This window comes from Gymnogyps californianus, chromosome 1, assembly GCF_018139145.2.
Source record: "Gymnogyps californianus isolate 813 chromosome 1, ASM1813914v2, whole genome shotgun sequence".
Taxonomy (NCBI): Eukaryota; Metazoa; Chordata; class Aves; order Accipitriformes; family Cathartidae; genus Gymnogyps; species Gymnogyps californianus.
Window position 1 is genome coordinate 161,493,197 of NC_059471.1, and position 11,573 is coordinate 161,504,769.

At 53.3% G+C, this 11,573-nt stretch overlaps 1 protein-coding gene across 1 annotated transcript; it reads left to right on the top strand.

Moving 5' to 3' along the window:
• Nucleotides 1-4,299: 4,299 nt before the first annotated feature.
• KDELR3 (KDEL endoplasmic reticulum protein retention receptor 3) lies at nucleotides 4,300-11,072 on the top strand. The gene is made up of 5 exons (XM_050915506.1): nucleotides 4,300-4,592; nucleotides 5,579-5,679; nucleotides 6,226-6,384; nucleotides 6,713-6,965; nucleotides 10,232-11,072. Exons 1-5 carry the CDS (start codon nucleotides 4,502-4,504, stop codon nucleotides 10,270-10,272), a joined length of 645 nt encoding a protein of 214 aa, XP_050771463.1. The 5' UTR covers nucleotides 4,300-4,501; the 3' UTR covers nucleotides 10,273-11,072.
• The last annotated feature ends 501 nt before the right edge of the window (nucleotides 11,073-11,573 follow it).

Genomic DNA, 11,573 nt, shown 5'->3' on the forward strand with positions numbered 1-11,573 from the left:
TTTTTAGTAGCTCTCCATGCAGATGAGCAGCTGCAAACAGGGAGCATGTCAGCCTCCTGCACTGGCCAGCTCGCCCCAGCCCGCCTTGCGGCTGCTCCCCACTGCTCGAATGGGGGGTCCTGGGGAGCCACAGCACCTGGATGGAGCGGGGCCAGCCTGCTCCCTCCATCCCCTCTGCAGCCGTCCCCATGGGGACCTTGTTCGCGTTCAGGGGGTCACTTGCTTTCCCAAAAGCCCTGTCCCCGGGGCCCACTGGGCTGCTTCCCAACAGCTACCAGCTGGGAGCTGTGCAGGTGCCCCGTGGCAAAGCGTACCGGCCCTCTGGCACCGCGACAGGCCTTTCTCCTCCGTGCGGTAAAGGGATGAAGATGCTGCTGAGACATCTTGCTCCTTCCCAGGGCGGGCGAAGCTGCCAGGCACCCGCACACCCCTGCAGCCACCTCAGCTTCAGGTTGGGTTTCATCCTCTCTGCCTTTAGCTCCTCATCACCGGCTCCCCCTGAGGCCTCGCCATGTTTCCCTCTGCCTCGGCAGCAAGAGGATGAGCAGCTGCACCTTGTGCATGGCACAGCATCCTGGCGCGGCCAAGAGGCAGCCAGCACGGCCGGGGCCATCAGGAGGGACATGGGGACGTTGCATCGAGGATGCCACCAGCCCCTCGCTGTCGTTGTGCCCCCAGGGTGCGGTGCCCCGGCCGCCCCAGGCCCGCCGGCCCCCGGCAGCAGGGTGGCTCACACTCGCCACCCCCGCCCGTCTCCACCGGCACCGTCTTTAATAAGAAGCGTGGAATATTTTAGCACCTATGGAAAAGCCACCACAGACGGTGGTGGCAGCCGTTGCCAGGGAGACGGTCCCAAAAATAGCCCCACTCCGCCAACCTTTCCTGATGCTGCTGTGGGTATGAGGGAGGCAGAGGGATGGAGGGACGGAGGGATGGAAGGGTGGAGGGATGGATAGAGGGATGGAAAAAAGGAGGGAAAGAGATGGAGGGATGGATGGAGGAATGGATAGAGGGGTGGAGGGATGGATGGAGGCATGGATGGAGAGGGATGGAGGGGTGGATGGAGGGGGAAGGAGGGGCTCCTTGGAAGGTGAGCAAGTGCTGCCTGACCCCTCTCCTGCCTGAGGACGAAGCGCAACCCCCATGCCAGTAGCCCCTGCTTGGGCACCTATGGTCCCGCTTTCCTGCCACACCAGCTAAGCCAGCACGAACACTCAAGCCCTCTATGCCCTGGGCAGGTCTGACTTTGAGTGTTTAAACCAGACAACACAGTTTTGGACCCCTTAGCACCTGCCAGGCTCCCTCTGCCATCCCCCTCCAACTGTCCCATCTCTGTCCCCAGTGCTCCAGGACTGCCCCGGCCGAGCTGTCCTGGTCACAGGGGCAGAGGTGGTGAGAGACGGAGGTGGCCCATGGTGCTCAACCCCAGCATGTTCCCCAGTCCCTCCAGGAATGCCGAATCACTTCCCTCTCTGGGACCACTCTGGGATGAATCCCGGGGGCTGCCTGCCCTTCCAGGGGATCTGGATGTGGCCTGAGCCACAGCCTGCAGCAGAAATGGAGGGGGACTCCCGGCTGAGCACCTCCAGGGGCAAAAGCACAGAAGCCTTCCTGGTGGCAGGAAACAAATGCTTCAGTGAGAAGGAAACCCCCTTCGCCCTTCTTCTCATGCCATCGCCATCACCTCGCAGGAGAGGCAGAGGTGGGGAAGGGCCCTCGATGGAGCTGCTGCCACCTGGCCCAGGGCCTCTGCAGGAGAAGGAGCCTCCCAGACCCGCGAAGGCAGAGAGGGAAACCCAAAAATAGAACTAAAGTGGGGGGGGGGGGGGAGAAAAAGAAACCCAACAACCCCAAATTCTCGTTTTTAATGCCAAATCCCAGCTTGCTCGCCTCCCTGTCACCCTGGCGACATTCCTTGCGGTCACCATGGAAACAGGAGGCATGGAGAGAGCATCACCATGTGGGGCGGTGGCAGCACCCGGCATTATTTCAGGAGGCAGGGAGACACCCGGTGCAAGGCGCTTCGTGTTGTGGCAGGGAGGGAGGAGGGAAGGTTTATTTTTACTTGCTCCCACTTCATGTGCCAGTTTTTCCTTCTCTAAGCGCCCGGGTGCCCCTCGCCCTCCCGGCAGCTTTCCCACAGCCCTCCCGTGTGCTGCACAGGGATGTCCCACGGGGAGACCCCAGCCCCACCACCATGTCCCAGCTGAGTGACCTTGGTTGGGCTGCTCCCATGAAGTCCCTCTGATGGTCACCACAGCTGGCGGTTCCTGGTGCCACAGCAGGAGATAATGCCGTGGCTTGGGGCTGATCAGCTCTTCTTGGGAAGGCGCAAGATGAAGAGAATAAACATTTGCCACCCACAACAGTCTTCTGGGTGGGACAAGAAGCCGTGAAGAGGAGCACCGGGACAAGAGGATGACGAGGGCTCTCAGACATTGCACCCCAGAGGCTTGGAAGGGGAACTGTTGGACGAGAGGACCCTGAATCTGTTGCTGCCCTGAAAACTCCCATCCCCGCTCCACAGCTCAAACGTCTCTCTGCCCACCTGCGAAAGGACCTGGGACACCAGGGACCTGCTGGGCCGCCGGGGCTGGGCCTTGGCTTTCGCCAGCACCTGCATGGCCTTGCAGAGCCCTGCTGAAACCCCAGGCGGCTCTGCTCTGATGGCTGGAAACCCGATTTCAGCCAGCCCCTACTCCGTCGCTCCTTTGCCGACGCTCTCCTTTGCTCTAACCTGCTCTTCTCCCACCGCGCCGACCTCTGCCTTGATGCCCTGGCTGGGGGCTGGCAGGGCCCTACCCGGTTTCATGGGGCTGAGTGGGTGTTTTCCAGCCCGGCCTGGGAACGCGGCTGGAAAAGCCCGGTGCGGCAGGTGCTGGAGCAGCAGAGAGGGAAAACACAGCAGCCAGCCTAATGGGCAGGGAGGAAATGTATGCAAATGTATTCAGAAAGAAATCCGGTGATGCTAATAGACTTGTTAGTCCTCTCAGTAAGCACCAGGAATAATATTTTTACACTTTAATCATTAAGGATTTTACTCCAAGCGAGCCCATAAGGACGGAGGGAGACGTGGAAGAGACAGCTGCAGGTGACGGCTGGGGACAGGGAGGGCGGCAGCCAGAGCCAGCCCCGGGGCAAGAGCAGGCAGGGTCACGCAACCCTCGAGTAACCAAATTAGACCCACGGCCAGATGTGATTTGCTCGGGGACGAGGTGACAAATTAAAACATCCATTTGGTTGTATTAGAGCAACTTTATATTAGCAATTAGATAATGAATATCTAATGGCCCTGTCTCGACACGGAGGTCCCCCCACCGCTGCCATGAGACCTCCCTGCGTAACCGCTGCTGCAAGGACAAGGTTTATCCCAACCAGGCCAGTCACCCAGGGCTGCTTCTGAATACATTAAAACTTTATAACTGTCACTACTAAGCTCCTTTCTGTTAAATCTATAAAAACAGCAGCACCTACGTGCTTCTTTCACTCAACACATGTATGACGTTGTTTGTAATCCACTTGCAGGAATCCAGGATTAATATTTTCAGCGAAGTTTGCTTCAAACCAGCCCGTGGGAGGATCTTTTCTTTCCTCCGGGGCTGGGCTCTGGGATCCCCACCGCTCCAGAGAGGACACCGAAGACAGGGGCACCTGGTGGTGGGGGCCGCCGGGGAATGGCCGTGCATGACCTGCCGTGGAAGTGGGGTGTGACATACAGCCGCAGCGGCCCAGTAATTCAGATCTCTCCCCGCTTCTTTGTTTGCTCCAGGAGACACGGTGGAGTGCGGGGAGAAGGTGCTGGAGGCGGGCCGGGGCCGGGAAGGGCAGAGGGCAGGAGGCTGCTGGCTGGGAGCAGGACAGAGATTAATGCACCCACAGGGAACATCCCTGGAAAGCCCGTCCCTCGCAGGAGGGTGCGTCCCCAAGGCCAGAGGATGGGGATCCCTTTCCTTCTGCCTTTTCCCCTTTAACGACACTTCCGCGTGTAACTTGAGACAAGTTGGGGAAGAAAAAAGAGGAAGGGAAAAAAAAGAAAAAGGGAAAAATAGCGCAGTTATTCCTGCCTCCGCCTCCTCCTCTCTCTCCTCCCCGGCCAGCCAGGAGCCACGTCACCGTCACCCAGCGCTGGCTTCGGGGCGGCTCAGCAGGCTCAGCTTGGGGCTCTCCAGGGGACAAACCCCAGCTTTCGGCCTGGAGCAGGGAGAGGAAGGCCCTGGGTAGGGGCGGGGAGAGGGAAAATCCACCTTGGGGGAAAAGTAAGCAAGGGAGACGTCCCGCTTGAGTGCCTGGGAGGGGAAAGGCGCTTGCAACCAGGGGAGCCTGGAGCCTGAACTTTTCTCCGTCAGAAAAGAGGGCTCCGTACTAGGGGAAAAAAGAAAGTTGAGCCAGAGGAGAGTGTTCACTCGGTTGAGGCTCGGGGGGGAAAAACTCCCTGCCCTCACCCTCCCTGCCCGCAGAAAGCGTCCCGCTCCCTTCGTCCCAGAGGAGCCCCCCTGGCACCATGAACGTCTTCCGCATCCTGGGGGATGTCTCCCACTTGCTGGCCATCATCATCCTCCTGCTGAAGATCCTGAAGTCTAAGTCCTGCGCTGGTGAGTGCCCCCACGCCCCGGGGAAGGAGGGGGGCCCTTCTTGCCGGGCGGCTCGGCAAGGGGTGCAAGTGAAACGGGTGCCGAAAAGGCTAGCGATAGCCCACACAAGCTGGCAGCCCTGCCTGGTGGGCTCTTCGAGGGAAGTCATCCTCCTCCTCCGGGAGGTCTCCCTGCCAGGAGGAGAGGGCTGTGTTGGAAGGATGTGATGTGGCAAGGCGCACGGCCTCGGGCAGATGTTGGTCTCTGGGTGGTGAAGCGAAGGAGAGGGCAGCAAGGCCGGAGGGAGGTGGAAAATGAGCGCAAGAAGTTGTGGCGGCACCAAAACCAACAGCCTGGAGAGAAAGCTGCTTTAGGTCAGAGGTCCTGCCAGCGGGTGGGCAGGTACCAGAGGCTGCCCCCTCCCTGGGTGAGGAAACCAAGGCAGCAGCTTCCCACGGTAGGACTTTGCTCAGACTTCATGGTTTCCTCCCCAAGAGACGTCGGGGCTGGGCTGCAGCACCGCAGCCATTATCACAGGTAGAGAAATGGGTGGGTCTGACTGCATCTCCCTGCCAGCGGTGACTAAGCTCCATCAGCATCCCTGGGCTGGTCCCTGATCCCGCAGCTCTTCCCTCGCGTGGCAGATGTCACATTACACAACCCCTGGCGAGGTGGGCAGGCGAAGGGGGCAAGGGAGGGAGGAGAAAGGCGTTTTGATGACAGTAAGGACTGAATTGGCCAAAGCAGTGAACATGCCCACCGAGCACCAGTCCTACGACGTGAGGCAGGGCTCAGCGGCGTCAGCAGGAGCCTGCCCTGTTACTTGGGAGACTCTGGCCAGTCCTGGCGTAGGTCTAGAGCTACCACAGCACCTACATGCCAGACCTGGCTCACAAAGCAACACACGTATATACAACCGCTTCCAAAGAAGGCATAAGGGGAAACCACCATCCTAAGGGTCTTTCCTCTCATCTGCTTTACCTTCCTTTCTTCTCCCTGCCATGCAGGTATCTCTGGGAAGAGTCAGATTCTTTTCGCCCTCGTCTTCACAACCCGCTATCTGGACCTGTTCACGACCTTCATCTCTGTCTATAACACTGTGATGAAGGTAAGGAGAGAGCAGCGCAGAAGCAGAGGTTCCCCTCAGCTCGCCGTGGTTTCTCGGGGAGGTGAGGGTATGCGGTCATTAAGTCAATTTTTCAGCCAGGAAGGGTGGATAAAGGTGCTTCCTTTGGTGTCACTGGCCCTCCATTGACCAAAAAAGCCCCTCACCACAGTCACTGAGTGAGCTGAGCCTGCCACATTTAGTACCACCAAAACGAGAACGAGGCACCACGAATCAAGCCTGGGTGTCCTTGCACAGCAGGGGCATTAACAGATGGCTGCCACCAAGCCAACCTCTTCACACAGAGCCCTAGAGGGCTCAAACAAGTGTGATCCTCGTGGTGGGGCAATCTTTAGCTTATTGCTGGCGTATCTCCAGCAGAAGTCAATCCACAAGCCAGCGCAGAAAAAGCATTCACCACTATCTCGCCCTGGCATGGCCCCACCAGAACTGGGCTAGCAGATCTTGACTTTGGCAAAGCCATCCTCTCTTCAAGCGCAGAAGGTGCAACTGCAGGTAAGGTCTTCCCGTCTCCCTTCCCTCCCCCAGGTCATTTTTTTGATATGTGCCTACATCACCGTGTACATGATCTACGTGAAATTCCGGAAAACGTTTGACAGCGAGAATGACTCCTTTCGCCTTGAGTTCCTGCTGGTCCCTGTCACAGGCCTGTCATTTCTGGAGAACCACAGCTTCACCCCCTTGGAGGTAAGGAAAACCTGAGGCAGGAAAGGGGAGGGGAAGCAGCAGCCTGACACCAGGCAGCAGAGTGAGCCACGTGTTGAACAGCTGAGATTTTTAACAGCAAAAGCAGGCAGGAAAGGGAAGGTTGGCAGGCCTTAAAGACTGCACCATCTATAGAGCAGCTCAGCGCTGTCTCCTCTCAGTCCCAGCACAGCAGGCTCATTTTCCCCAACTCCAGCAGCACTGCTCAACCCGCTCGCACATTGGTGCTCTGCCAAATGAAAAGCTTTGGGTCTTAACGCGTATTAACCAGCACCAAGACTCTCCGCTGCCTTCATTTTGCATCTCACAGATACTCTGGACCTTCTCCATCTACCTGGAGTCCGTGGCTATCCTTCCTCAGCTCTTCATGATCAGCAAGACAGGGGAAGCAGAGACCATCACGACGCACTACCTTTTCTTCCTGGGCCTCTACCGCGCCCTCTACATTGCCAACTGGGTCTGGCGCTACCACACGGAGAATTTCTACGACCAGATCGCTGTAGTTTCCGGGGTGGTACAAACCATCTTCTACTGCGACTTCTTCTATCTCTACGTTACCAAAGGTAGGTAAACAGGTTGGTATAAATCTGAAACGTTCATTCAGCGCTCTTGCAACATATGGTGGAGCTGCAGCTTGCCACGCATTAATCCTTACGTGACTTTATTCTTTGCTGTATTTGTGATGCATATTGTCCACCTAAAATCCAGTTTAAAAAAAGTATCTGTTGAATGCAAGTGGGTATCTCTGCTCACAAGGCTCTAGACTTGCATGTGAAAGAAAGCAGGAATTAAACCAGAGCTAAGCCTCGTTTAACCCCACCTTGGGAGCTTAACAATTTATGTATATTCAATTCTATGTACATTTTGAAAGATTATGAATCATGCAAAAAAAACTTTGAGGGGGAAAAAAAATAGCTGTAGGCAGACAATGTACCTGAGAAAGCAACTGCAGACATATGGAGATATTATTAAGCCTACTTTTTCTTTTGATGAGAAAGATGTAACATTCTCAAGAACTGATTCTGTAGGAAGACGGGCATCTGCACGGACAAGACCCCCCCTTCTGCTTCCCAAAATCAGATGCCCCTTCCACTTCAGCACCGTGCTTTGGTAAATGTTCCAGAGCTAACAAGTGCATCAAGGGCATAAAATCTGGTAGCACACGCTATGGTTTGCTGAGGCTGAAGTACACTTTAAAACACTTTTCAGTTGAGGAGGATGGAATTTGATGAGATCTAGCCGAGTGAACAAATATTTTCTTCCTTCTTCACATTCCTGAACTAGCCTGCCAAAAGCAGTAGTGACGGCCCGCGTTTGATGTTTTGAGGGATGGATCTTTGGTAGCTTCATGCAATGTACCTGCTGATAGAGAGGTGACAGGAGCACTGAGCAGGTGGCTAGCCTTGGCAGATTACGACTTCCTTCTGTCATTAAAACATTTTTGTAGCCAGGAAAGTACTTTGTAAAAGGTGCTTCACGTCAATTCCTTTTTTTTTTTTTCTTTTTTTTTTTAAACTAATTCCCATTTTAGCTTCACTCCATTCATGTGTCCCGTGTCCTTCTGTATTTTGTGAGAAATCCATACCCTTTGTAGTTCCGGATGGTGGAACAAAAGGGGGAAAAAAACAACTGCTGCCTTTCGGTCTCACATCGCTAGTGATAGAGCTGCAAAATTTAGATGATACAGGAGGCAGAAGAAAAAACATTTGTCCCTGGGACATCACAGCAGGAAGAGAATTGCTTTTTTTTTCCTTTTACACAAATGTTCTGGATCATGGGAGAGAAAAGGTGTCTGAAGGTATGCAAATGTTTTGCAGTCATTTATGAAACCCAGCAATATTATAGCAGGTTGCATCTCTCTTACACTCTTGCAAAAAAACCCATCTTTTCAAAACATTTCTAACACTGAAAAGCTCAGACAAAAGGGCAGCGACACTGCAAAAAAAAGCAAAGATGTGTTATATAAAGAAATGTATTTAATAAGACTTCAGAGCCTATACCAAAGCATTGTAAAGGGATTTTTATAGAATGCAATTTCTCTTTATCTTGTTTTCAAAACTAGATGAGCTCCTTTCTGTTTAACACAAGGACCTGAAAGATATTCTGAGGAAGCTTTCAGCTCCCAAAAGCTTGTATTTCACAGCACGGCCGAGGTTGGGAGCAATCGGGGGGGACCATCTAATCCACCCCCCTGCTCACAGCAGGGTCACCTAGAGCAGGTTGTTCAAGGTCCTGTCCAGTCAGGTTTTGAGTATCTCCAGGATGGGGGCACCTCAGCCCCTCTGGGCAACCCGTGCCAGTCTCTGACCACCTTCACTATAGAAAGTTTTTTTCTTATGTTTAAGTGGAATTTCCCATGGCCCCGTCACCGGGCAGCACTACGCAGAGTCTGGGTCTGTCTCCTTTACTCCTCCCATCAGGCATTTATACACATGGGTAAGATCCCGCTCAGCCTTCTCCAGGCTGAGCGGTCTCAGCTCTCAGCCTGCGCTCTTACATCAGATGCTCTCGTCCCTTAACCATCCTCGTGGTCTCTCTGGACTTGCTCCAGTATGTCCCTGTCTCTTGTACTGGGAGCCCAGAGCTGGACCCATCACTCCAGCTGTGGCCTTACCCAGGCTGAGCAGAGAGGAAGGACCACCTCCCTCGCCCTGCCGGCGATGCAGCTCAGGAGGCTGCTTGCATCCTTTGCCACGAGGGCACATTGGTGGCTCGTGTTCAACTTCGTGTCCAGCAGCACACCCAGGGCCTTTTCTGCCAAGCCGCTTTCCAGCCGGGCAGCCCCCAGCACGTACTGGTGCCTGGGGTTGTTCCACCACAGGGGCAGGACGTGGCATTTCCCTTCGGTGACCTTCACGAGGTCCCCGCCAGCCCATTTCTCTGGCACGGTCCCTCTGACCCCACCTGGTGTATCGGCCGCTCCCCTCCGTTGTGCATCACCGGCAATCCACCTAGGGCGTACTCTGCCCTCCCCTGCGGCACCCAACAAAGACGCTGAGCCGTACTGGCCCCAGCGCTCACCCCCGGGCTACACCACCAGTACCCAGGCCGGACAGCTGGGCTCCACGCCGCTGACCACCACCCGGCCAGGGCAGCCGCTTCTCCATTCACCTCATCTAAGCCTACGGGCCCCTGGTGTTTCCAAGAGGCCTCCCGTCCCAGCTTCCAGATCAGATGGGATGGGGCAGCCTCAGGGAGGGGGGGGTCTGGCCACAGACAATTCCTTCAGGCCATGCTCTCTATTAAAAGGATGGGGAAAGCGCTGGGGATAGAACAGTAGACTCCATGCTACATCATCAAGAAAAGAAGGGGAAATTAAGAGGGTCCACGCATGAGAAAGAGTAACCAGCGAAGAGGAAACAAGAACCTTTTCCTTTAGCATAAAGGAGAATAAATAGGTTGTGGAGTTTCCCCCCTTAGAAGCAATTTTGTAGCAGCCGTCTCCCATCAAAGATCACAAATTCTCCCGTTCTCAGGATTCCTTAATTTCACCCTTCTCGCTAAGTTCTCCTAGATGCTCCTTCCACAACGAACAGGATTCTCTGGAGCTGTAAGCATACAGTCATAACTGAGGACAAGCAGTGTGTTACCTGAAGACAGCACAGCTCTATTCCTACTAGCCTACAGCAGCACATGCAGGATGCCCAAGGTCTATTCGGTAGCCATAATCTCATTGCTGTTCGCAAACCTGGCAACCCACTATCTTGCACTCTAAATAGCAAGTTCAAAAAAAAAAAAAACAAACCAACCCCCAAAACATTTGTTGAAACAATGAAAACAGTTGAATTCCCCAAAGTTCCTTCATTACCTTCTCTTTCTCTTTGCACAGTCCTAAAAGGAAAGAAGCTAAGTCTTCCCATGCCCGTTTGAAGACATTTCCACAGACAATGCAAGAAATTCTGAAGATGACGCTCTTAAGATCACAGCTTTCCTTTCCTGGCCCTTTTTGACTAACGGATGGCTCAGCCGAGTTTCACTCCAGTGCCAGGAAGACAATGAGGCCTGGAAAGCTGATATGCTTTTCATCCATCAGACTTTCCCTCAGTTGTTTTTTTTTTTTATTTCTTCTTACTTGAATTTGGTGCTAGTAAGTAGTGCTGGCCAATATTGACGTAGTGCAAATTATTCTCTCCCGGCTCTTCCCAGCATCTACCTCCAAAACACACCTCTACTGTGACCCTGAGGCAGCACAAGGACTGTAAGGGAAATTGTCTCTACCTTTAGTCCTTCAGTCCTTTAACGAGCGCCTATGGTAAAGGGAACATGGTACTATTAAGTCTAGTAACATACACAAAGGCCACTGACCCATTTCACACGTGGCCACATCTGACACAGCAGATGCTACAAACTGTATGAACTAACATCCTCCTCAAAGTTAACTCTGCCTGACCCTCATTCTATTCAGGTCCTGTAACATTCAGGAAAAATACATTCCTTTCAAGTGACATGAATCTTCCAGCTCCACAAGTGTTCAAACATTCTCCCCCACTCACTTTCAGTGACAGTTCCTCTTATTCGACAAACGGGGACCATTTCAATTAAAATTCAGTGGGTTGCCAACAGGTGTTTCCAACTCCTTGAATTTGACTTTTTTTTTTTTAAAGAACTGGGAAGAACGGGGGCAAAGACAGCTTTACACTCCAAAAATAAAGACAAAGTTCACAATTTATTGACAACAGTGTTTTTATTTATACCTACAAAAGAAAACAAGATGGTATCAAAAGGACAATTTACAAACTAAGAATAGTAACATAGCTCTTAGTATCCTGTGTCTGAACATCACAGATCTATGAATCTCTCAATTCAAGTCTTCATTAATACAACAGGAATGTGTTCAGAGACCAGCAGGTGTGTGTGAAACAAGATGCTGATCCCACACAAAGCCACTAACCCTTCCATCGTTCAGAGAAGTCCAAACAGTAAATTGCTTCAGGAAGTGGGAGGGGAGGAGACACCCAACTCATTTGACACTCCCACAAACTTTTACAGATTGAAAACAACGCAAACAATACTAGACGCTAATGCTTTATCAACAAGGGCCCTCCAGCTGGTATATGGAACAGAGCAGCGAGCACCAGGTGGGACAGGGGCAGCACATGCCACGGTGCATTTATGCATTCCACAGTCTGGTTAACACTCTGAACTGAACAGAGACCCTGGACTTCAGCTGA

Excerpts from the sequence above, each read along its gene's own strand:
- KDELR3 (XM_050915506.1), top strand. The coding sequence starts at position 4,502 with ATGAACGTCTTCCGCATCCTGGGGGATGTCTCCCACTTGCTGGCCATC. Across the intron at positions 4,593-5,578 it reads GAAGTCTAAGTCCTGCGCTG|GTATCTCTGGGAAGAGTCAG; the intron begins GTGAGTGCCCCC and ends CCTGCCATGCAG. Across the intron at positions 6,385-6,712 it reads ACAGCTTCACCCCCTTGGAG|ATACTCTGGACCTTCTCCAT; the intron begins GTAAGGAAAACC and ends TGCATCTCACAG.